General features: G+C 33.0%; 1 protein-coding gene across 5 annotated transcripts in view; it reads right to left on the bottom strand.

The window, feature by feature from the left end:
* LOC142344804 (guanine nucleotide-binding protein G(o) subunit alpha-like) overlaps window positions 1-25,163 on the bottom strand; it is a 45,640-nt gene extending 20,477 nt beyond the window's left edge. The window contains exons 1-4 of one of the 5 annotated variants that reach the window (XM_075396769.1): window positions 24,374-25,163; window positions 20,834-20,873; window positions 17,603-17,870; window positions 947-1,065 (exon numbers count right to left, since the gene is read on the bottom strand). In XM_075396769.1, the coding sequence (XP_075252884.1) occupies window positions 947-1,065; window positions 17,603-17,726 (243 nt within the window). In that variant the 5' untranslated portion in view covers window positions 17,727-17,870; window positions 20,834-20,873; window positions 24,374-25,163. Of the gene's footprint in view, window positions 1-946; window positions 1,066-17,602; window positions 17,871-20,833; window positions 21,691-24,373 lie in introns of those variants that run through there. The other 4 variants (XM_075396768.1, XM_075396767.1, XM_075396765.1 and 1 more) reach the window with 4 other exon arrangements.
* Window positions 25,164-26,452: the final 1,289 nt, after the last annotated feature.

Raw genomic sequence — 26,452 nt, 5'->3', positions numbered from 1 at the left:
AAGCTGCTTTAATTTTTTTCGGAATGTATAAACAACTACAAAATTCAATTAAAGCTTCAAAACAATACAAAAATGTATTAATCATTATATGCTATGCTTAATTTTTTTTCGTATAAATTTTTTCCTCATGTCGTTAACACTGAAATCTATGGCCTATTTTTAGTGTAATAAAATTTTTTCAATTTAACTTTCTTCTGATACGATGTTTTCTGTCTGTCTAGGGCATAATCGAAATTTTCAATTTGCAAAGAAAATTGTCAGAGAGCAAAATGAGCAAAACACTTTGATTTCATAAAAGTAAGCATCGCATCAGGTGTAGTTTCTGCACTATTTCTATGAGGCTGTTTAAAATTGAAGATAGAGACAGGTTCTCATATACCAACATCTCGTTAAGTCTCTCATTAAACTTTTGCCTATCGATATCATACCGTTTGGCTCATTTCTCAAATGATCAACTCAATCTTGCTTGCATGATTTGACAATAACAGTAGACTTTTGTTTTAGATCAGCTCTAGATAACAGTTGCTTAAGTTCTTATCGAAAAAAGTTGACGCCCGAATATAATATTGGAAAATTCTGAAACACTGGCGAAACTCTGCTCTTGGAATAGACTACTTTTTTCCACCATTTTCGCCGCAGTTGTCATATGGAAAGTGATGAGCAAAGAGCGGTCACAAAAGGTATTCTAATCAGCTGTAGTGTGGACTGAGTTATGCACCTGCTGTAATCGCATCGAGAGCTCATTATAAAAATCAACATATGGTCTTGATCTTGTTCGACAACTCGGGTTCGCCTCGGAGTTCGGTAACTTCTCAGTTGCTATAGCAGCCGTGTTGTAATATTTCTAACCGGGCTATCACTGTAGTGCAAAAATGAGTGCAGTGTGTGTACTAGTGTGTATTAGTGTGCAGTTAGTGTGTAAAAGTAGTGTGTATGATTGTGTTACCATGGACTGTATGGTGTTAGAGTATACGACTGCCCTGTACTGTCTCGATTCCTCCTCAGTGTACCCGTCCATGTGGATAATCTTCAACTGTTTCACAATCGTACTCTTCCCACTCTCACCTAACACACAACACAACACACATTAAAACATATAATATATGAAGCGTGAACACATGAACAAACATTCTGTCATGTCAATACTTTGATTAAAAGCGAAGAGCCAAATGTGAATTTATCCTTATAATTTTTTTTCAAGTGATACTAAAAACGATTTTAATAATATGGATTGACGTGTAAGCGCTTTTAACTTTGGTTAAAGTCCTGAAATTTACATTTAAAGCAACACAAAATCATGTGAAATATTAAACTGATGACGATGACGCAATCCGCGCTCAATTTATAACCTGTTTTCATTTTTTAATATAATTTTATAGATATAGTTATTTTTAGCTATATTTTCATAGCTATAAATATTGAGTTAAGAACAATTTCAACAACATGATGGCAAACGAAATCAAAGGACGAATGTTGAATGACATCAATTACAGTCAATTTCAACCAAAATCATTTATAATAAAAGATCAGAAGATTCTTTGTTAACTCTTAGTTTTAAATTTTATAGAACCCCCCCCCCCCCCTTGTTCCAACCATGTTCTAGCTACAATCATTTCACACAGACTCTTAGTATTCCACCAATGATAATGAGTTTTCATTAACTTAAGATGATAGTTTATTCTCTTAAGAAAAATCCAGACTGTTCCAGGCTGTTCAAATTCCCTAAAGCAATTGGATTCTCTTTAGTATAGACCATTATCTGAATCATTTCCCGTCTTCAGTGCAATATTCTTAATATGAGGGACTCTTCGTTTATGACTGCCTTCTTTTATGGAGTGTGGTCTTGAGACACACCTGCGAGTGAGGAGAGTACGAATGGGGAAAGGAAGGAAGCAGACTCCTTCCTGAAGGTTATGGAATGACCCAGGAAATAAGAGAAGATAACAAACTCCCTCTTATATAAATATTCTCACTAAAAAACTGCATACTCTCAAAAATAATTCTGTTTCACTGCTAAGTTACCATGGCTCAGTTCTCAGACAAAAATTTGTAACTGGTTCAGAGCTGGTGTGTTAAACAAACACAGCCCACTGTAGCCAATTTGCCCACTAGTTGGAAAATCTGTTCACATTCTGCCCACAGTGCATTTAATTTAATTTATATTGTGTTACTAAACGTATTAGTAGAAGTTAACGTAGTTCGATTACTTGGTTGGCTCAGAAATTGATCTCTTATATCCTAATCAAGAAATTCCGCCCTTTACAAAAGTGCGAGATTGTTGAAAAGATCCAAAAACTAGCTCAATAATAAAATTTTAATAACGAACAAAAACATCATTCCATGCTCACAATAGTATTTCCGAGTTAAAAACTCAATACGAGAACTTTGCACTGATCAATGCTGCTCAATTATCAACAGGTACAAAAAGTTTTAAAAAAAGGCAGAGAAGACAGTATAATTGAAACAAATCTGTATGCTGCCCGAAAATAATTTTGCCAAAAAATTCCATGTGTTCACGACTAACAGGAATATCAAACTGGTAGGACCCTTGCAAAGCTGCTGGAAATTTCGCCCGCTGACAAAATTGTAACATAAAATTTCCTTTTGATGTTCCTATTATATGTATGCAACACGTTATTAACATGTGTACAGAATTTTAAAACAACCGCATTTTCATAGATATTTTGAGGTATTGGAATGCAAACATGATGTTATAAAATCTATGAATGCGAAAAACCTATTTTACTGGTCAACTTTGACGGAAAAGTTTCTTTAAAAATTTAAACGCCAAATAAATTTGAGATCTAAATTTCAGCTAATACCAAATTGATTTTTCATCAGTTTTCAAGGTGATTGCATTCGGTCTTTTTAAATTGGCAGTTTTTCCAAAAACTCTCGTTAAGTGCAACAAAAACTCCACAACGAGACCCGGGTCAACGATCAAACAACTTTCTTTGATTTCGTACTAGATCATATATGATTTGTATGATTTCTTAGTAGTCATACAAGGATCATACAAAAAAATCAAACTTTACACTAAAATGCGTAAATCAATACGCGCTAAACTACTGATAACAAAAAAAATCGATCAAAGCGGCCACACTTTAGGAAGTAAAAAATTTTTTCCTAGTAATCGTACTAGGTCATATATGATTTGTATGATTTCTTAGTAGTCATACAAGGATCATACAAAAAATTTTTTATGATGCAATGCGTTGGAAAAGTTAATAGAAACTTCCGGAATCAGAAACTTCCGGAGTCAGTATACGTATTAGTAGAAGTTAACGTAGTTCGATTACTTGGTTGGCTCAGAAATTGATCTCTTATATCCTAATCAAGAAATTCCGCCCTTTACAAAAGTGAGAGATTGTTGAAAAGATCCAGAAACTAGCTCAATAATAAAATTTTAATAACGAACAAAAACATCATTCTATGCTCACAATAATATTTCCGAGTTAAAAACTCAATACGAGAACTTTTGCACTGATCAATGCTGCTCAATTATCAACAGCTACAAAAAATTTTAAAAAAGGGTAGAGAAGACGGTATAATTGAAACAAATCTGTATGCTGCCCGAAAATAATTTTGCCAAAAAATTCCATGTGTTCACGACTAACAAGAATATCAAACTGGTAGGACCCTTGCAAAGCTGCTGGAAATTTCGCCCGCTGACAAAATTGTAACATAAAATTTCCTTTTGATGTCCTATTATATGTATGCATCACGTTATTAACATGTGTACAGAATTTTAAAACAACCTCATTTTCATAGATATTTTGAGGTATTGGAATGCAAACATGATGTTATAATATCTATGAATGCGAAAAACCTATTTTACTGGTCAACTTTGAGGGAAAAGTTTCAAATACGTAACATTTAAAAATTTAAACGCCAAATAAATTTGAGATTTAAATTTCAGCTAATACCAAATTGATTTTTCATCAGTTTTCAAGGTGATTGCATTCGGTCTTTTTAAATTGGCGGTTTTTTCAAAAACTCTCGTTAAGTGCAACAAAAACTCCACAACGAGACCCGGGTCAACGATCAATCAACTTTCTTTGATTTCGTACTAGGTCATATATGATTTGTATGATTTCTTAGTAGTCATACAAGGATCATACAATAAAATCAATTTTTACACTAAAATGCGTAAATCAATACGCGCTAAACTACTGATAACAAAAAAAATCGATCAAAGCGGCCACACTTTAGGAAAAAAATTTTTTCCTAGTAATCGTACTAGGTCATATATGATTTGTTTGATTTCTTAGTAGTCATACAAGGATCTTACAAAAAAATTTATATGATGCAATGCGTTGGAAAAGTTAATAGAATCTTCCGGAATCAACAAATAAAACCAACCATAGTTGGTAGTAACAACAGTTAACAGAGCAAAAATGAATATTCAAAATTCTTTGTTATTGTACTAGGTCATATATGATTTGTATGATTTCCTAGTAGTCATACAAGGGTCATCCAAAAACTTTTATATCATGCAATGCGTTGGAAAAGCTAATAGAAACTTTCAGAACGAACAAATAAAACCATAGTTGGTAGTAGCAACAGTTAACAGAGCAAAAGAGAAAATTCAAAATTCTTTGTTATCATACTAGGTCATATATGATTTGTACGATTTCTTAGTAGTCATACAAGGATCATACAAAAAGTTCACAAAAGTTTCATATATCTATATAAACATTTATGTATATATTTATATACAAATAATTTCTTTGGATCCAACCTTGCGCCTTGAGGATCCTTGCGCTTTGGATTCAACACCGGGGCTTCATTGAGGTTTAGTACACAGATCATTTACAATTTCTTTGGCTTCATATTAGGATCATAAATGATTTCTTTGATTTCAAACTAAGATCATACACCCTATTAGAATGAAGTCTTGGGTTTCATGGAAGTAGACATGTATGAATTCTTTGATTTCATAATAGGATCATATATGACTTCTTTGGTTTCATACTAGGTCCATATATGATTTCTTTGATTTCATATTAGGATCATATATGATTTCTTTGTTTTCATAATAGAACCATACACTTTTTTGAGCATGAATTCTTATTTTTCATGAAAGGATCATGTATGAATACTTAGACTTCATGCTGGGGTCATATATGACTTCTTGGATTTCATTCAAGGATCATATATGATTTCTTGGATTTCATAGAAGGATCGTACTACGAAATCGAGTATGGACAGTATGAAATCATAAATGATCCTTGTATGAAATCAAAGAAATTTCAACCCGGGGAAGCTCTCAGATTGTTAGGACACCAAGTTATGACAGAAAAAGAGACGATGAAATCCAGCAACAATTAAGTATCATCTTTGAGGTACTATTTCATTTTTTCAGTGATTTTGAAGGACAGGAAAATGATCACGGAAAATAGTGCGGTGTGCAGATTTACCCGAAACGAACCTGTGGAGCACAAAATGTTTCCATTAAAGTCCTTTTTGCTTAGGTATTTAGGGGGCTCGATCTTGGTATTGTGTTTTGGGGCCCAATTAGATTGGAAAGTTGTGTTTCAAATGTCAACCATCTTGCCCATGAATTGCGTTCCCTTTTTGTTCCCACATTTTTATGCTAGCCGTACATTTTTTTATGACACACCCCTTAATTTTTTTGAGGGCATTCCAGAATAAATCTGTGGTATCTGTGAAATTGTCACTGAGTCGAGAATTTCACTACAAAAAAAACATCAAGAACTTTGTTTTTCTTGAAAAACTATTTGAGTAAATTTGGGTAGCATTTTGTGCTAATTTATCCCAAATTTCTGACAAGTTTTAGTAACACTTGTTAACATTTCAATTTCTCATTTCGTTTCAAGAAACCTTTGTCATGGTGTCTGAAACCAACAGTTATGTTAAAATTCTATTATCGCCACTAACTAGGATGCAAACCCAATTCAAAAAACAAATTCCAGCCAGGTTTTCTCTCAATTTACCTTACATTATCCGTTTTTTTCTGCAACTTTCTTGAGTATTTCACAAACACGAAAAAAAGGAACCCTTTTAAGAATTGTCACAAATGATTAAGTGTTTAACTCTGTCTAGATTTTCTTTTAAAAAATCACAAAAATTATGAGGATAATTTATTAGGAACTTAGGATAAGTACTCGAACTTAAGATAATGACGAAGACAAGGTACTTGTTTTGGCATAAATTGGTCTAGAGGTAAATTGGACTTGACGTAAACCAAAAGGCATTGGTTATACATTTTGCGTTTTCAAACTTGTGTTTGGATTTCAATCGAAAATTATTGCAAAATCAACGATAAAAAAGCATAATATTAATATAAAAAGCATTCTTTATACAGTTGGCTGTTCGGAGTTCTGATCTTAATGTAGCGACTAGAATTATTTGCACACCATTTGAACATTTCAGAAGCCATTAAAATCCAGATTTCGAGGCAAAATTAATATGGTGTAAAATGCAGTGGTCCAAAAGCGGTTAAAAAATATACCGTCTTTAACAGCAAAAGTAATGAACGAAAATCAAAATGAATCTAGAATCAGTCTAAATTTTTTTTCTTTGAAAAGTTTTTTTCTCAGAATGCTTTCAGATATTTGCTTTCAGCTTTGAAATTGTGCCAATTGAAATTTATTCTTGTCAGGTTAAGAATTTCTCAGTAGGCTTCAAAGTTAAAAACAAAGACTAGATGAACCGATGAAGCAAAATCTTAAACTACCTCATTTCTGTATCACCGCATCACTTTTTGTTAACTGTTTTCAATTTCAAATGGGCGCAATTAAATTTTCCTTCGTTATGGAAGGTTATTCAAGCAATTTGGATTCCTCAGAAAGAAAAACAAATATTTTCTTTTTTAACTACTTTCTTCAAAGTTGTTATGAAATGGTTGCCATTTTTGCAAAGGCTTGTTAAAGTACAAAGTTCAGTACCAAGGCAAACGTTTTAGCTATATATTGTGATATGATCCCTTGTATGCAAACGAATGAGAATGTGGGAGCAATTGTGCCACAGGAAAAAATCAGGCGAGCATTCTCAATTCAATTTTGTGTTCAAACTTTTCAAGTACGCAAAAATAATTGAGTATGTTAAAATCATTCATTGTTGATTTTCACTGGAAACTTCCTTTTAAATTAGTTGTATAACGTTTCTTCAAAAAAATTTGAGCCTTATTTTTCTTGTTTTTGATCAATTTTTTTTTCATTTTAGGAGGTTGTAAAAATTAAGTTCCAACTTCTGAAGAGGCTTTGTTGGTTCAAAAATACATAGTGCTGTTTTTGATTAAAAATTGAATAAAGGTTGCAGATGTGCAGATTGGAACATTTTATTCAAAAGCTTTTTACAGATCCTATTTGTCCCTTTAAGTTAGATATGCTTCAAAAAATTTTAAAAAACAGAAACTAATAATTTAATAGTTAAGTTTGGAGCATTCAGTGTGCACATCACAGCCAGCTAAAATGTCCCCTACTTGTTTTGATTTAGTTGAAACCATCAGACTATTAAGATTTTCAAAACCGTCTTCAATAAAGTGATCCAAATACTTTCCATCTAAATTTATGCTTACTTTACAATTTTGGATACGGAGTGTATAAAAATGAAAAACAGTGGATAGGTAAAAAAAATTATATACTATGATATTGCAATAAATAATTCATCAAGCAACATTTTACACATTTCGACCAAATGTACCACCAAATATGGAAAGAAAAACAATTAATTCTCAACAAAAATAGACCATTTTGTTCAAATTTTGTTCACGCTAATTTAAAAATGCGCCGCTTCAAACTAATACGTGACGCAAGCTGAAGTGAATTATGCCGTGAGCAAGAACTAGTTCCATGTTATGAAAAAGCTCCGAGATAATTTAAACTAGGAAAGTGGAAAAATCAATCGTCTACCGTCTTGAACCAACCCCCCCTCCCCCCCCCCCCCCCCTGTTCCTTAAAAAAGATGTGCAGTTTTTATGTGGACCATATCTGTGTGTTGAGCTTTAATTGAATTTCTAATTGGATTAGTTCCCCTCAGATGTTCAGTCTTTTCCTTTAAAATCCCTAATCAAACCGGCTTTAAAGCTGAACTGAATATTTCCAATTTGGAAGTTGAAAAAATGTTCAATTTCTGCCTCAAGAATCTCATTTCTTGTCTGATTTATATCCAGTCAGTTATGACTTAAAAATGGCCTTTTGGCTTGAAATTAATTCAAAACAAACTCAATTTTTATCCTAACAAATATTACCATTTTCCGCTTGAGAGCCTAAACGAATGGAGGAAAAGCGAACTGAATTTGTTAACTTTCTAGTATTAACAGTTTCTAACTAATATAGGCACGTACGTAATAAGTTCACCCTGGTTAATAGTACTTCAAAAACAGACCCAAATTTGCGTACCAGCTTGACACTGGAGTACTAAAGAGCTAAATTGGTCAAAAGGGGCCACTTCAAAATTGAGATTAAAAATGGTTAAAACCAATTAAGATGTTTCATCTAAAACATGATATCACAACTTAACGCTTTATCAACACAATTTTGGTCTTTTTTCCGGCGGAAAATTGTTGATCTTTTTATTCACCAGGAAAAAATTGACTTTTATCATATAAGAGAATAAAAAACTGAATAAAAATATCAAAAAGCAGTAATTATCGATTGATCTGTGGTGTTTGATGACGAAAAAAAGCATTAGGTGAAAGCAAAAGTGAAGCATTAGGTGCCATACAGGAAACACTTGTCTGTAGCGGATTTAAAACGAGGTTTAGAAATGGTTGGCATTATTAAGTTCGACAGAAACTGGGACAGGAAGCACAGGAAGCTGAGAGATTGAATTATTTATTAGAGCAGTTTGTCTATTCACTGTGTTCTAAAAAACGTTTTTATCATCCTTAGATCAAGTGAATGAGAATTTTAAAATTAAACTGATCAACTCATCAGCAAGTTCAAAAAAAACTATTCAGGCATTACGAAGAAATAAAAGCTGATTGAATTGGCAGTTAAACAAAAAAGTGAAAAACAACCATTATCAAAAAAGCCTGACACATAAAATGCTTTTAAAGATCCATTTTAGGGTTCTTTTAAAAAAACACATAATGGTATAAAATGTTTGCTAGTTTAGCAATTCACTGCCTACCTAATCCAAAGATGTTGGTCACTGCGTTTTTTACGATTCATTGAACTTAAGAATTGCTGAAAAGATTATGCAAAATTCTTACAAGCAGTTATGTGTTTTTGATGGGTCTGATCTTATTATGAATTTAGTGTTCATTGGAATGTCTCACCTAAGCAATTTCATTTAAAAAAATCAATTAGCGAGCACCATGGCCCCAAAGTAATTTAACTTAAGAGGATTTCGGTCGCGATGATCATCGTTTTAATATAACGGTTTTATTATACACGTGAATAAAATTTTGAGTTTTTAAAAAGTATCAGTAAGAGTACCTTGAAAATCATGAATTTTCCAATGTCACGACATATGACCCCCTTGACAAATTTAAAAAAAACTAAAAGACTTTGTTTTGAACTTTATAAAGTTCTAAGAACGTATCGCAACATCTTTCGATCCTAAATAAAAGTTTTAACCAATTTTTGACTTAAGAAAACAATTTTTTTAGATATATTGACACATTCATACGTTAGAAATAGGAGAAAAAAACCGTAAGATAAAAGTGTTAATTTACTTCGGGAAAAGAAAATTTGCAGCTCGGATATTTTACTTCAGCCTATCATCCTGCGGCACAAAAACATTTGTAAAGCATCTTCTTGTTTTTAATATTAACTGGTCAAGATAAGGGCCACGAATGACTAAGTCGATAAAAAATCTCTGTTTGCTCTGGAAGTTATCACTTGAAGGACTCTGTGTCCACTCGATAAGTGTCGAAAAAGGGTGTTAGTTTTTGGATTTTAAAGAGAGTAACCTATCAATGTATTCACAAATGAAATTGATTTTTTTTATCATTTTTATCTAACCGAAAACAGACAATAGGTTAATTTCCTTCAATAGGTTCTCAGAGAAGAAAAAATCTTTAAAGCAACTTTGTATTTATTAGAATCAAATAAATTGCAAAAAGCAATTCTGCCTTTCCAGATTTTTTGCTTATAATTTGATTCTAAATACTTAGCTTTAATTTAATTGCAATTATTTTGATTGTAATAAATACATATTTTCCCTTTGTTTTTCTTATTCTTAAAATTCTATGAAAGGAAATTACTCTTGATAAAGAGCGAAAAACTTCTGCTGGAAGGAGTCTTCATTTTTTCACCCAATGGTGGCAATTCTGCAGAATAATCGCAGAAGGCAATTCTGCCAGAGGGAAAACTAAAATTATGTCAATTCGAAGTGACAATACACAAAAAACACAAATATAGACCGAATTTGACATCTTGATAGTTGCCTCATTAAGTGAAAAATGAAAACCCCTCCGGCACGAGTTTCGCTCTTAGGAGCGAAAGGTGCAACTTAGAGGCATAGTAGGTCTGAATTTGCATTTTTTGCGCACTTTGTGACGAAAATTATTTGAAAAACAATAATGATTTTTGTTTGATATTATAAAACAAGACAGAATTGTGCGTGCGTTATCTGAACGTTTCAGCAAAATTAGCGTACAATAATGCAGTTTTCATTCGCTGAACAAAATTAGATTTGGATGGCAAATAAAACAATTTTAAAAGACGATTAATTCACGAATCATAGCGGAATTAGAAAACCTTTGACAGTTAAGTGCAAAATGGCTTTGTCAGTAGCTGATATTCGAAAGTTGTCCAATGTAGGCCTTAGCTGAAATGAGACCAATGTCATGATGCCATATTTAAGTTAGAATCAGTCAAAGCTGGTCTGAGAAAATCCAATAAACCTCAAACCTGGATAACTCTTATAACTCTTCCCAAAAGAAAAAATGTTTCCTCTCCATTTACAATATTCGAAGCTTGACGGGCTTTCTAATGGAACCATTCAAAACTTTTAATGCGCAAATATATAGTTAATGATATTTATAATTACCCAGTTAATATTATGTCGCGTTAAGTTGAACAACATCTTTTAAACTATTCACTAATTCAGACGGACACAAATAATCATTTTTATGGTTAATGTTTGTGGATGAAAATATGTGTTATGTTTTTGTTTTTAATTTAGGGCATATATGGCTAAAGCCAAATATGGCTCAAGTTTCACTGTTGGGTTAAAAACTGAAAAACGCGCTAAAATTTTGAGCAAAATCTTTTATATTGATTACATGTGGTTCAGAGGTGACTTCACTAGAAGGACAGACAGACCATTTTAGAGTGGGATCAACTATTGATTCAGTTCTCTGTATTAATAGGACACATAGTCGATACATGACACCAATTCTCAATTTACTTAAGCTAGTATTTTCGGTCTGAGTGACATTTCCCAAAATGCTAATTAAAAAAGCGACAACTTTTTCTCTGACCATTAATGCGCACTTTTTCTAGTTCACTGCTTTTAATTGAAAAGACGCCAAATTTGATATATGAAGATTTGAGCTGTCTAATATACAAAGAACTGTAGCACTATAATTAAGTGACTTAAACGATGTATGCACCTTTGTATCTAAAGCCTGAAGCGAGAATTTTGATAGTAAACAAGTGGCTCTTCATATGCAATAAATAAACAGATTCCGCGGAACACTGATGGAAATTTGAGTGGTTGCCATTATTGGGAATCCTTTCACTGGAACGGCACAAAATTGACTGCTCATGTCAATTATGGTTTTTCTCAATACCTGCTCCCCCCCCCCCCCCTATTCTACCTCCCAAAAGAGGAATTAAGTAAGAACTATAAAAAGACGAAAGCAACTCTCAGATAGACACAAACAAGACATAAAAGGCTATTCTTTTATATAAAAATAGTTCCTTTGATTTTATTGACCAAGGTGGATGGAATTAAATGGTGAACAAAAACAAAACAGATTTGTACAAGTCATGACGTCACATTCCAGACAAAAGCAGGAATAAAACAGCCGACGGATGTTCGCCAAAATCGATGTCTCTTTCAGCAGAACTAACTCTCGCCAGGTCGAATCACGTTCATGGATAATTTGTATCAATGATATAAAAAGCAAAGAATGTTAAAAAATGAACTTATTCTAATGAATTATTTTTCTGAATGTTGCGGGAAATTTGGGTACATCTTGTAAACGTTTGCATTGAATTACCGGATCCGATTACTTATAACCCCGTGTCCTCATGCCTGTTTGACCAAACTGATGAGCATTTTTGCTAATTTCAGTACAGCCTACCTAATACAAATTATGAATAGCTATGTCAGTTATTTTGCATAACCATAATGGTGTAAAATATCAATCATTAATGGTCTGTTGCTCGAGATGGGGGCGGGGCAGTTCAAGATACGTCATAACTGTTCAAAATCCTAGTATTGGTGTAGTCTGTATTGTTACACGTGTGTGTGTGTGTGTGTGTGTGTGTGTGTGTGTGTGCGTGTGTGTGTGTGTGTGTGTGTGTGTGTGTGTGTGTGTGTGTGTGTGTGTGTGTGTGTGTGTGTGTGTGTGTGTGGGTGAGTGGGGTATTTGATCTCAGACATGTAGATAGAAAAGGGAAGATAGAAAGAGGAAATATTGGTCTTCGTCATTTTAAAGTGTTGGCTAAATCGACAACCCAGATTGAGTTTCCTTACTGCTCCTGCAATTATTCTTCTCTTGGGATTACATTTGGGGGCGTACCCTGCCCCGATTTGCCCACAAATCCTCAGGTGCGCTCTCATGAATTGGGAATTAATCTGATGACAGGGGCTTTTGTCCGTGCATTATGTTATTTACGGTTTAGTTCAAAAATATTTATATCCCACTTCGTAATTTATTGTCATAAAAAATAATTGAAGCTTCAACTAAATTCAGTTCAGCGGTTATTAAGTTGGCATAATACAAAATCAGACAAAGAATTGAGGAATAAGACCATTTCTGGACCATTTATTGATTCTATTAAAGTAGCTATCAATTTTCATCAAAATTTTGACTCATTTACTTTTTATAAGGGCTAGTCACAGTGTACAAAATGACTTAGAGGAGAGCTTCCACGTCGTGGTACCAGAAATAATTTTTGATCTGACAGTTCACGGATAACGATTACCTTTTAATATGTTTTAAAGCAGAAAGGTTTTGCTTTCGTGGTCCTTTTTGGTCCAAGATATTTTATTTTCAACATTTCAAGCGTCTTGCTGGTGTAAAAAGTGGATGAATAGGAAAAAAAAATTTTGGCCTACCATAAACTGCCAGTTCTCTACGCGTTATCAGCAGCTTCTCATTTTAACCTTGGGCGTTGAATACCATTCCAAGTCTGTCAGCCCGTTTTCCGAGTAAAAAAACCCACAAAAATATTTAATTTTAGATGGGAAACAAACCCACAAGGAAAAATACCCCCGCGGAATTAAACTCCCCATGGAAAACAAACCCACAGAAATGAACCCCCGTGACAGTTTAAGAGTTGCGCAGTTAGCGCGTTTGGATGCTTAGCGGCCCGTGGTACTCATTATGAAACTATCACAACCGAATAAATTATCATGAAATAAACCTAATTTTAAAATGATGTTTACTCCCGTGGGGATCTATTTCCTCGAGGGTTATTGTTCCGACCCCTCTTGAGGGGGGGGGGGGGGGAGGAACTATATACTCAAATGGGTTTTTTTGTTCAGACAATTTTGGCCGATGGATATATTCATCGTAGATAGCTGAGACTGGTATCATTGGAAAACTTGTCTAGCGTAGAATATGAAATTAATTTTTTTTTGATTTTCGTTTTTTACAGGGGGTCACGAAGTTTAAACTTTTGAGAAAATAGAGTGAATTCCGTTGATTTTATTCACATTTTCCGGAATTTTGGACTAAAAATTCGCTGATTTTGATAAAATTTGTTTAATTTTTTGAGAGAAAGTGTTGCTGATTTTAGTTTCATAGACAAAAAAAATTGTAGGCTATTTTTTTGTCATAAAGTTGGGCTAAATATTTCAAAATTTAGACTTTTTCATCAAAAACAGCACAAAATAAGCTTCTTTAGACCACTTTGATTAAATTTGCAGTAAGTACACACCCAAAAACCACCAACAAAATTTTTGTAGACTCAAAAGGGGCTATTTCTACTTCAATATCCGTTGCGACTGTTCGGTAATAAAAGTTTTGCCGTTTTTTTGCTAACTTCACTCATTGATTATCAAAATCGCAGCTTTTATTTTCGAATTTTTAATGAACAAATTATCTATATCTATAATATTTGAAACGTTGAGTCGTTTAATAGACAAACAAAGTTAGCAGAGCTAATTTTGGAACAATCTTGGACTGTTACATTCCAAACATATTTCGGATTGTAATCAGTCGGTCTTTTTTATAAAAAAAAAGTTTGATCTTTAATTATATATTAATTAAACAATAGAGCATTTGAAATCAAAGCTCACTAATAATAGGTTTATTTCACTTCCTAATTATCTCGTTTTTGTATCTAGTTTTTGTATCTAGTTCATTATATGAAAGCTTATGGTCGTTTTGACTTTTAAAAACCTTTCATTTTTAAATAAATAATGGCTAATTGAACTTTGCCTCCAATCTTCTCTTAATTTGGTCAACTTGTAGCTTAATGTCAGCAATGAAAGAATGTTTTTTCTTTGAATTGAATTCCAAGTCAAAATTTATTGCCGTTTTACACCTTAAGTTTTTGTTTTCTGACTTTGATTTTACTAGATTTTAAATTTTATTTTCAGGTTTTTGCCAATTTTTCACGTTTTCTAGTTTTGTCACATTATCACGTTATTGACAGTTGATATGTCACACCATTTGGGTTCAAAAAAACGCAAAATTGTTATTTTTAAAATCTCTAAGGACATAGACTCTGATTTTAACGTCTTCGACTATACTTTCTTAAAGAAATTAATTGTTATTTTTTACTTTGTCTTTAACTGTCGTTTTTACTTTGTCTTTTAGTCGTATAAAGTTTCCTGTACAATAACCCGGTTTCATTGGCTTATCTTGGAACAATATATTGGCAGATATATTGATATTAGTAGATAGCTGATGGCTTCAAGACTTTGAAAACAATTGTTTTTCCAAAAAAAAAGACTTTTTAATTTCGCAATTTTGTTCGTTCTTGTTGTCTGTTTGTTGTCAGTATCGTTATTTACAAGCGAAAAATCATTTTTTGTCAAAATCAGGAAGGTTTCAAAGGGATTGTTGTCACAAAATCTAATTTTTTTAAAAAGAATTTGTTATGAATTTTCTGGCTTCAAGAGGGGTTTTTCGAAAAAAAAGTGAATTAATTTTTTACGTTATTTTTGTCAAGTAAACATTTTGCGTTATTTCTTAGACGTAAAGTATATTCTGGTTAATTCAATATTCAGGTCTCAAGGGTTTTCTTTAGAAGAATAAATGAACCTATTTAATTTTTCATTTTGTAATAAATGGCTTTCATGACTTTGGAAATTTATTACACAATTTTGCCTTTTTTGTCTACTTTTTACCTGGTTTCATTAAAGAGAGGTCACATAATATCTTATCGATGTTCGAATAAAGTGTTTAGGGCCAAAGTATGGCTTAACGGCTTCGAAAGCGTTTTCTGGCAAAATTCAACTGATTTTTTGTTTGTTGTGTTTTTGTTGTTCTTTTTGCAACCACGTGAAAATTGAAAACCAACAGTTCTTAATTCCCGTCTTTAAAAACACTGACAATTGTATGGGATATTTTAGTTGATTTCTAATGCTTTTAATTACTTTGAATTTAATTGTTTTTTTAAAAAAGCGATTTTTTCAAGCTTACTGTTTTTGTTCCTTATTGTCTAATTGTCACCAAGCCTTAATATGGCCTGATTTTGTTTAGTTTCAGTTTTTTCTGACGCTATTTTGACTTAGTTAATAAGTTTTCTTTCTTAAATTGAAAATAATTTTTTTCGATAAAATTAATGTTTGTTGTTGTTGTTTGATTTAGCTGTTCGTCTTGACTCACATTCTCAATATAGGCATATCTCAAGAATCTAGTGCGTCATTTTTTACTTCACTGAGTTATTTGCTTTGGAGGCTAATTTTTCGTTCGTACACCAGTTTTTTTTGAAAATTACTTGAAATCTGGGGGTTTTCTATCTGTTCCTCATTTGTTAGACGATTATGCCAAAATTGGGGATGAGCGGGGTCGGTGCATTATGCGCATATTACCGTGCCTCCTGGTTTCCTATCTAAAATGAGGTGGTTTTTCCGTTGGGTTTTTTTCATCTCCTGTTTATCTCCTGCTAGCCAATTAAACCGGGAGTTTCTGTGAATTGGTTCAAATCTTAGTGTCTCAATGAGACCTTCTGAAACGTTTCAACAGGTCATTCGCTGTAATCACTATAACAAAAAATGTGCGACATGTCTAATTTGTCAGCTTAATTATTTTTTATGCCAACACAATTTTAAAAAATGTAATTTCACTGCGTAGTTTGTGTAATAAAAATAGCTTTCACGTTCTGTGTTGTCATATAAGAATGCTCTGCAGCGTTTCTGCAATGCAAAAACATTTAAGTTAACAACAAAAAACTTAATGTTCACGGAATTTCTTTAAAAACGGCAAACTATTTTTGTCGAAAGTATTCAAATTTAGCGAAAATTATAAAAAGTTTGATTTTAAATCCAGTAGAAAAATTCATTTCATACTAAAATCTGATTGCAGAATAAAGTTAAATGGATTAAATTCTATAAAATTTTCAATTTTTGAAACTGATAACCAGTTTAGAATAAATCTTAATGGTCAATTTTTGGAAAACAGATTACTGATTTCCTGGTAAGAATCTTTTTTTTTTAAAAAAAAAATAAACAACTTAACAATGGTTGTCGTTTAAAGAACAAGACACATATATTATTATTAAAAAAATTGCGAAACTTAGTTAGTCTTTTTTTGATAGTCGCAGAATAAAAGCAAGGAGACGCAATTCCGAAAAAATAGTAGGATTACGGCTGTAACAATCCACTTTACTCCATAAGTTGTACCGTTGCACCAAAGTGCCAATGAATAGCAACTTTGTAAAACCCCAAGAAGTGGGTTGTTACAAGCCTACAAAATTGCCTATTTTCGGCCCAATGATTCCGGCATGGAATAAAACTGAACTATTGAAATTTGTTCTCTGAGATTAAAATTTATGTTTGAGCTTAATTTCAAAAACGTGATTTAATTTTTAAAAATCGGGCTGTTTTAACAATTGAGTTTCAATTCGTGAGGGAATAGTTAAAAAGTTGACCTGCTCTTATATGCAGCTGTTTGACGTCATGTCTTACAACTGGTGAAACTATCCATTTTCTTTTAAATACCATGACTTATGTAATAGATGAAGCTGCACTAAATAGGAACTATTGTATTATATATACGAGTGATAAGTAATGGTTTGCGTGACTCTGCTTGAGGTCACAGAGAACTTCTGTCGTTTATTGAGAACCACGTAGCGGTTCGAGATGTCAAGCCAGAATTTCAAAGTGACTTCTGCAGAGTCACGTGACCACGCTTAATGCACGAAACGCACACATTTTAAAATGACGAAAGTCAAAGGGAAGTCAACTTCTGGCTAAGTAGCAACTTCTGGCATTTTAACTTCTAGCACCGCAGACTTTTAAAATGTGCACGCGAGTGTTTTAAAGTGAGTGAGTTACAAACCTGCTCCTAAGAGTAGTAGTTTGATGTCCTTTGCGGCTAGGGTGGCATCCTCTTTCAATCCCCTCTCTATCGCCCTAGACCTCTCCAGGGCCTCCCTTTCCTCTGCACTCATTGTACAACCCATCTCTACTTCTTGTCTATACTCTCTATCTGTCTATTAATAGAACACTGTCTCCTCTCTTCGGATTCTGTTCAAATAATCACCACAGCTGCTACTTCTCCTCTCAAGATCTCAATTCAGTAGCAGCAGATCAATCTACTTTGGGAACTAAAACACAACAAACAATTTCAAATCACTGTACTACATATTGAAGTGTTTAATAATTGATGTAAGCAGACATAAAGTTATAGAATTCCTGTATTTCAAGTCTGTGATGGATTATTCATTTATGATGCCACGAAAAACCGAAATAATTACCAATGCCTCAAACGTTGAAATGTTGTGGCTCCTTTTTATTAGACAATAAATCGAGCACAACAATCTGCTTTGATGAATTAATTTTAATAGAAAATTATTTTCTCTGATCATCTCATTACACGGAAAAATTGTATCCCAGTGAAACGGAACCTAATAGCCTTGAAAAGAAACATGTTAAAACATAGGAAATAACATCGCAATTTTGTCGTGGTACCGCCGAAAAATATCAAGACACTTACAAACCTGAACGATCCTAGCTTTTGTGTGAAAAAAAGCGTTTAGAAGCAACAATAATCAAAAATGATTGTGGCAACACCTTTTCGTCAATAACCATTTTCTAATATTGTCTGATTATTTTATGAATACATTTTTTGCCTTAGTTGTCTAATAGAATTTACAATTTTGAAATTTTCAGCCCGAAAGATATCTCAAAAATTGCAAAGAAACTATTGCCGGCTTGCAGTTTTTCGTTGTATCGATAGGGTAATTCAACCTTACATTTATTTAGTAAATTCCGATATGATACGTAACAATCAAGAGACATGAATTATTATGAAAACAAAAAAATCAAACCATAGGTTGGTTACCTCCTAAACTAACAAAATTAAACGTCAAAAGACAGTTTCGCATGGTTAGTCAGTCGCAAAAAAGTTTGATTATTTTTAAAAAAAACAGAATCAATGCAAAATTACTAGCAACCCAATCACGTAAAAATAAATGCAACCGACAAAAGCTTGATCTTTTCCACTAGCACCCCCGCCCGGTAAATTAGGCACCCCCTTTGGTATATGTTTAAACACCATGTACGCATTTGAATTGTTACGCATAAATAAGTGTGCATAGGCATTTAGAAAATACTAATAGAGCAGAGGTTTAAAATTAATACGTGCATAGCAATAAGACACTGCATATAATGTAAACATCAACCAAAAACGTGTTTTTATTGTAATTTTGGAGTTAGTGGCTTTGTAAACGGATCTACAAATTCTATTTTAAAAAAACAAATTGTTGCAAAAATTGTTTTTGATTTGTTGTATCCGGCGTATTAAAAAAGACAAAATTTTCAGAAGTTGAAAATTAATTTTATGGGAGTGCCTAAATTTCCGCTATATAGGACTGGGAGGGGGCGCTAGTGGAAAAAATTCTGAAAACGTTGCATTTATGAGTAGGTTGAAGAGAGTTCGCGTGCAACACAATCGAGCGCCCCAATTGACAAACTAATAATAATTTTCTATATAATTTTTCGCGTTATTTTTTGTCAGTGAAATTCTTTCCAGTAAACGATAGTAACCAATAATGTTTTAAAGATCACGAGTTGATTATGAAAATATTTTATAACATTTGGCATCTCTGTTTAAAAAGATTTTTCAACGTTTTCGATGGTTAAGTGTACAAAAAATACAGTGAAGGAGTCCTTATTCATATGTAATATTTAGAAAATTAAAAGCAGATATTATGTTTTTGAAATACAGCAGTTTATAATCTTGAATCAACTGACTTTAAACATACCTTCAGTCAGAAACAGGTTGGTTAACTGTGTACTTTTCTGAAAAAAAGTTGTGTTTGGACTTACGCTAGTGGGAAACTTGAGCAATCAGCTTTCTTTCAACTTAACGTATATTTATAATCAGGCTCATTTTTTTTGTGGAAACAAACCAAACAAAACTCAAAAATAGCCTGGAAAATGTTGTCAAAAATATTTTGAATAAAATGCCTAATCTGATAACATCCCTTATCTAATAAATCAATAAAGATTCTTTTAATGGAGTTGTTGTACTGTGAAAAATTCTATTTTTAAGTCTACTTTCCGCAAGATTTAGTTTCGCTTGCAATTTCAAAAACATTTTGTTAAGTTTTTGAAACCAGAAAGTTTTCAAATTCTGATCCCCGGCACGTGAGACTTATGTTTTTTTTGTAATTTTGACACAAAAAAGAGCATTGTTCTTAAACTGAAAGCAAACTTATTCAACTCTTCGATTCTTGTACTTTATTATGGAGAAGTAAAAAAACCTGTTCTTCATATAAATTTATTCATATAAGTTTAAATAATAAAAAAACAAAAAATTATATCAAAAAGTTCAAACAGTTTTATAATCTGTATGAACTGATGAAATTATATCAAAATGCTGCATCATAAAAGTTGCAGCATGTACAACAAAAGATTAAACAGAGAGATGGATGCAGGATTACACGCTGTGTGAAAATTTTTTGTAAGAAAGAGAAAAAGCTGGAAACTGCTTTTTCCTTTGGCCATTTTTGTTCACTTTTTTTTAACCTCTTTCACTATATGGGCTTCCTTTCTATCTGCGCAAGCCTAATAATTTTTAAATAAATGAGAAATTTTTACATTACAAAATCTTTTTTGTGCTTATTTTACAGTTAAAGTATAGAAAAATTTATCCGCATTTTCTTATTAATTAACAAAAAAATCGTTGTGATAAAGAGTATCAACCTGATTGAAGTTTTTTTTTAAAATACTGCTTTAGCAAGAAGAGATATTTTCTATAAAAACTTTATGATTTGAACATCTGCAAAAATGATGCAAATAATTTTCCTCCTCCGTTAATGATTCTCACACTTTTGAATCGCTGATTTAAAAAGTGCAGTTTATGGTTTCTGTTTTTTGTTGAGCTGACATTTTTTTAAAAAAAAACAACTGATTGACTGCATTGCAATTACTTAATATGAGCTATAGGTCGATATCGGGCTTAGTTAAGCTATATCATTATATGTAGATTTCGATTTGGTTTCGATTTTAAAAAAATGAAAAATGCAATTTTGATCAAAATTAGAAGTAATAAAGAAGAACTTACGATGTCTCCAAAAGACAATAACGAGGTGGTCCTAACGGAGCTAAAAACAAATAACTGGGAGTAAATAATTGTTTACAATTACGACGACAACAACCACTACTTTGCGAATTAATCAATAAAGCAGGACCAAGTTGTAAACTAGTCAAATCGCCTGATCAAATCGGTTAAAGATTGACTGAGGCACAACTAGCAAAGTCAATCGAGTCTACTAACCAGTAGTTTATAACTAACTAATAGGGCTTTTTGGTAACTTAGGGCTGAATTAAATAGAGAAATTGTTATGTATAGAACTTGTTTCGAATGAGCTCAAACGTGGTTTACTAGAAAATTGAGAAAATTACGAAAGTAAATATACACTCACGCGTTTTAGAGTGTATGTGTATGCTGGTTAAAATTCAGTTTACGAAGTGGAAACTAGATCAAAACTAAACCCAAAGAATGGTCGCATAAAACGGGTTTCAACGGTATATATGCAATATTTCGCTATATGTACTTTCGATTGAAAAGTGCAAAATTTGGGGGAAAATTTTCGGCTACTGGTCAGCGAAAGAGTTGCTTATTAACAAAGCTTCCATGGTTAGCTCTTGGTATTGGTTAAGAATATAATAACTGTTCGAGTCTACTACTACTGAGCAGGAAAATTATGGTTTCAAAATTCTTTGCGTTTAGTTTCAGAAGTATGCAAGACGTTCGCAGCAGTACTTGAATGTATGTGTATGCGTGTGTTAGATATAATATTTAAATATAGTCAGAATTGACAGTCAGAATGTATGTAAGGCGTTTAGTTTTACGATTTTCTGTTTTGTGCTATTTTATCTCCATAAATATTCCGCCAACATTTGTTCCAGTCGTAGCGTTGTAATGATAAAAATACAAAACGCTCAATTTTTTTCAATATATTCCTAATTCTATGCAAAGTAATACAATATAATAGCTTTGTGGTATATGTTTAAGACTACAATATTCCTTTTCTTTCCCTTTCTTGAACAGAAAGAGTGTTAAATGTCTCTGACTGTAAAACATGTCACTTCAGGAAAAGTGAACTTACATGTTAGAATACGCAGGAAGCGTGGCTAAATTTAAACTTGTGGGAAATTCTTCATTCCTAGGGAAATAAGGAAAATGGAAGCTTAGCGCTTGCATGTTTGAAGCTATCTAAACAAGATAGAACCGAGACTAAGCTTTTTAGAATGTGCAGTCACAATTATAAAAGCGAAGACATTTTTGAACCACAAATCGTTGGCTATATGGCATGTATTAGGTTTGAATACATTACCAAGCACGTATTCTGTTTGTGTAGTTTTACGAAGCGTTTGTTTATTTGATGGAGAAATTAAAAATGAAGTTATTTATTCAAAATCTTTGAAAAATGTTTATTTTGAGTTGCTCGAGGAGGGATTTTTTGCAGAGTAATAATGGCTAAACTAACAATTGAAAAAATGACAGTGAAAAACAACACCCCAATGCTTTGAACAATTATTAGTTAATATTTAGTTCAATTTCAACAAGTGCTGGAGGTCAAATCTAACTGAGAACTTTAAATTTTTATAGTCAGGTCAAAAAATAAAATAACCAGCCTCACAAGGTTGATGTGAACAGGTTGATGAGCCAACAAAAAGGTTGATGTGACACCATTTTCTATAATAAGCACAGATTAACTGCTGCAATTCTGTTTGAAATTGAAAAAGACATGTTGATTCTTTCAATCGTTTTTTGTTTTCAACAAAATTTCAATTTTTGTACCTCCAAAGATCATTCGAGTTTTTATTTCCCATATTGCTTTTTAGATTCTTAAGATTTTTTATGACACTACATTTAATTTATGAATTCTTTTTTCAAAACACGATCAGTTTGCAAGGTCATAATTCGCGTTTAAGTTAACATGAAAACGAAATCGCCAAATATACATTAAAAACTATCAATTAATTTCTTTCAGCTATCTTTCTAATTTTTTTAAACTTAAATTAGTCTATGTACGTTAATTGCTCTCGAGCTTTTACTGGGCACACAATAGCAATTCAACGAAATTTCTCGTAATTGCTCATTTTCAATTGCTGAAATTCAGTTGAATCTGTTTTTCGGTTTCTTATGAGATCTTACATTACGCGTTATTTGACCCTCAAGCGATTTTGATGCTCTACGGTGGGTTCTGAACAACGCATACAAAATTGTGAAATCTACTTGCTATCTTTCGAAAGTAGAATTCACGCGAAATCTTAAAACACAAAAAATTTTTGTTGTGAACTCTGCTTATATGATTCAAAATCTGACGAAAAAATTTAAAGTAGGCCTTGTTCGCAAGTGGCAGATAAGAATACATGTATAAAGGTTGTTTTTGAATTCCTCTTACAAATGAATGCAAATTTGCTCGAAAAATTAGGGTCATATAAAGCGTAATGTATGAAATTCCTACGAAAAGTTTTGCAACTTACGATAATTACAATTATTAAATTGAACGGATGATATACATTGGGTTTCTACTGAGCTACCCAATTTAACTCAAATTGTTTTTATCAGAAGTTGCTTCAGTCTAGCGTGTCAACAATTGTTATATTTTCCACTCATTTTAGGGTTTAAATGGATGTTCACTGGAATTTTGTGTTATCTGAAATCAATTTTTGAAGTGCTTTCAGCTGGTCAAAATACGCTTTATAATGTTTTTTGCGTACCTTATATCATTTTTAACGTTTTTGGATTTTGCTATAATTATATCAATTTGCTAGCTGATACCAAGATCAAAATCATAGTATTTGATACAATAGATTGAACAGTAGGTTTTATTAAACTAAATTGCACACAAAAGTCACTGTTTTTGGTAAAAAATATTTTAAGATGTTGTGAGCGTGTGCCTACAACTGACAGTGAGCGAAATTTGTCCGCAATGCTTGTTTTTTTATCAAAAGGGAACAGCAGTAACAAGAAATTGTCACTGCTGTCCACTCCCACCTTCATCGTTGTCTACCCCATAGATGTTTGATTTGGTTACAGTATCTAATTTCGACAATTGTTAACAAAAGTTTTGAATTAATTGGAGAATTCCATGAGAAATTAAGCGCAAGAAACGGTCGACAATGGTTATGTTGTCGGCAAAATCAAGTGACACAATAATGCTTTTTTCGTCATCTTTGTTCGTGGTTAACGTATGTTTGTTTTAACGCAGAAAACGGAGACTTAAATTGAGAATGTGTGACGAGGTGATGTCATTTTCGTCCGTGAAAGGCTCAAAAAACATCCAAAATACAAAATGTACTATTGGCAACTTAATGTACCATATTTTATTATATGGTATTTATGATGTTTCACGCGTTCGCATTTTTCACTTCGCCCCCGATGACCATTTGAGACTTCGCAATGGCGAAAAACGTGTAATTCATGAGCTGAACATTAAAAATTTTTGTTTTATGTTGCAATTGCAGGGCAAATAATTCAGATTAAGGTTTCTAAATCGTGGCCTTTTTGAAAAATACAGTCGCATTAGTTTCTATTTAACTTTTTTTTCAAACTTAATTCTGTTGTTTTCTTTCTTTAACAGTAACTAACCTACCAAAAAAGGGCAGCTAGAGGTGGCAATTGGCACAGAGAATAAATGAGAAGTTGCTGATGATAAAAATACGACTGGCTATTTTTGTTCTCTATAATCAAACATCCAATTGTTGCCTGGAACTTTCATAAATAACAACAGCTACACCGATAATGACAAATTTAACTCAAGTAGATTTATTTGTAAACGATGTTAAAATAAATTCACTCTGTTTCTCGACAAATACTTTAAGAATCGATTTTCCAAAATTCGATTTTCAACAACGGAGTGAGCAATATTAAAGCAATTAGTTTCTATGGAAGTTGCTGCTTTCCTTTTTTCTACCGCTAAATAATGCGTATTAAGCAAAAGCGCTAAATGCAAAATCGGCTTTTTTCTAATTCAAAAGGGGATAGAAAGTTGCGCTAAAATGCGTGTATTGTAAGGCGCTGAAAATGTTTCCTGAACGGCCGTGTTGTTGATGCTTTAAAAACAAGCAATAGATTGTCTTAGATAGATAGATTGGTATAAGTTGAATTTCAAATAACAAAGCCCTTTCTCAACCAAATGCCTACAACGATACCACGTAAATATTTTGAGAATTTTCCCCTTTTTCTGTGTGCGTTTTCGCGTTGTATATTTCTGTGTGTATTTGTGCGGCGTTCCTGCCAAGGTAAGCGATTAGCGGTGTTTTTCGCAAAGAGTTCCCCGACAAATTTTTCCCAACCCGTGTTCAAGATTTGGAAAAACCACCCCAATATATAATATATATACACACTCTAAGCTGTATCGTTTCTATACTTTCGTATCTGTGTATGTATGCATGTATATACTGTGTGTGGTCTATAATGCTACAGCGCAACGTGCGTTTTCAGCTTATGCGTGAAAAGAGCGACAAAAAAGCGGTGCTGTGTGAAATAGAAAACCAGTAGATTTCCCCGTTTTAATGTATGTAAAAAAGAACGAGCGCTACGGCAGAAAATAACAGGCGGGTTTAAACGGGAAACAACGCACATAGATAGCCAAGCTCTGCTCCCTGTGAAAAATAATAAAAAGTTGCTTTTTTCAGTAACGACGAGAATATAGTATGTCTATGTAAGCGAGAGCGAGAGGGAAAATAACCTAAGGCTGAATTAGAAAAAGGAACAAAACAGAGAGTATGTATAAATTATGTGAACTATGTTCGCATTCTACGCCTCCGCGCAGGAAAAACAGCATCCGCAGCTTAAAATGTGCGTGTGTGTATGCACAGCAGCTGTATACGTGATTAAAAATTCGGGAAAATGGGAAAAGGTAATTTTACTAAATCAAGCCACGACACATTTGCTCTCATATATTACTAGACTACTCTATACGACATTGTACTATAATATACTATATATAAATACAAGCTGCAAGGGTTGTACATGTATATTCATGTATATCAATACTTATAAGTATAAACCTCAGCATTAGTGAGTATGGAAAAATGGGAAAAATAGCGAGAAGGGAGCTGAAGATAAAAATTACTATAGTTATCAAAGCAGCGTTGAGGAAAAACTCTCCTTATTTTAGCACATGTATTATAATAGCGGCAAAACTAGCACGCTATACGGGAGGGATAATTTTTTTTGCTCAAAGTGCGGGAAAAGGAAAAGTAAAATTTGGCGTTTTGCATAGAAAATGAAGTTTCTTCTGTTATTTTACGCTATGGTATTTCAGAATGCATGCACACCACGTGAAGTATTGAGAAATGCTCTCAAAACGAGTGGTGGATTTCCCCCCTTACTTTTCCCCCTTTTTCCTCATATAGTCTATATCTTCACATCTCTCCCTTTCTTTTCCCTTTCCTTCCCATTCTGCTCCCCACTCTTTTGATATTCTCTGGTGAATCTAAAATTAACTCCAATAGTATGCGAGCTGTGCATGTGGGTATGTATGTGTATGTGTGTGTGCGTGTATTGTAGTGTCCTTATGAAATGTGGGAATATTGCGGCGCCTCCGTTCGATTTTCTATTTGCATTGGATAGATTCATTCTCTCTTTTCCTCAAATAGTACAGATAATATGAAGCAGTAGATGCTATAACTCACACGCAACTCTTCGCAGTCTATATATGAA

The sequence above is a fragment of the Convolutriloba macropyga genome, chromosome 8, assembly GCF_964194025.1.
Source record: "Convolutriloba macropyga chromosome 8, txConMacr16.3, whole genome shotgun sequence".
Lineage (NCBI taxonomy): Eukaryota > Metazoa > Xenacoelomorpha > Acoela > Convolutidae > Convolutriloba > Convolutriloba macropyga.
This window is presented reverse-complemented; position numbering and strand designations above follow the sequence as displayed.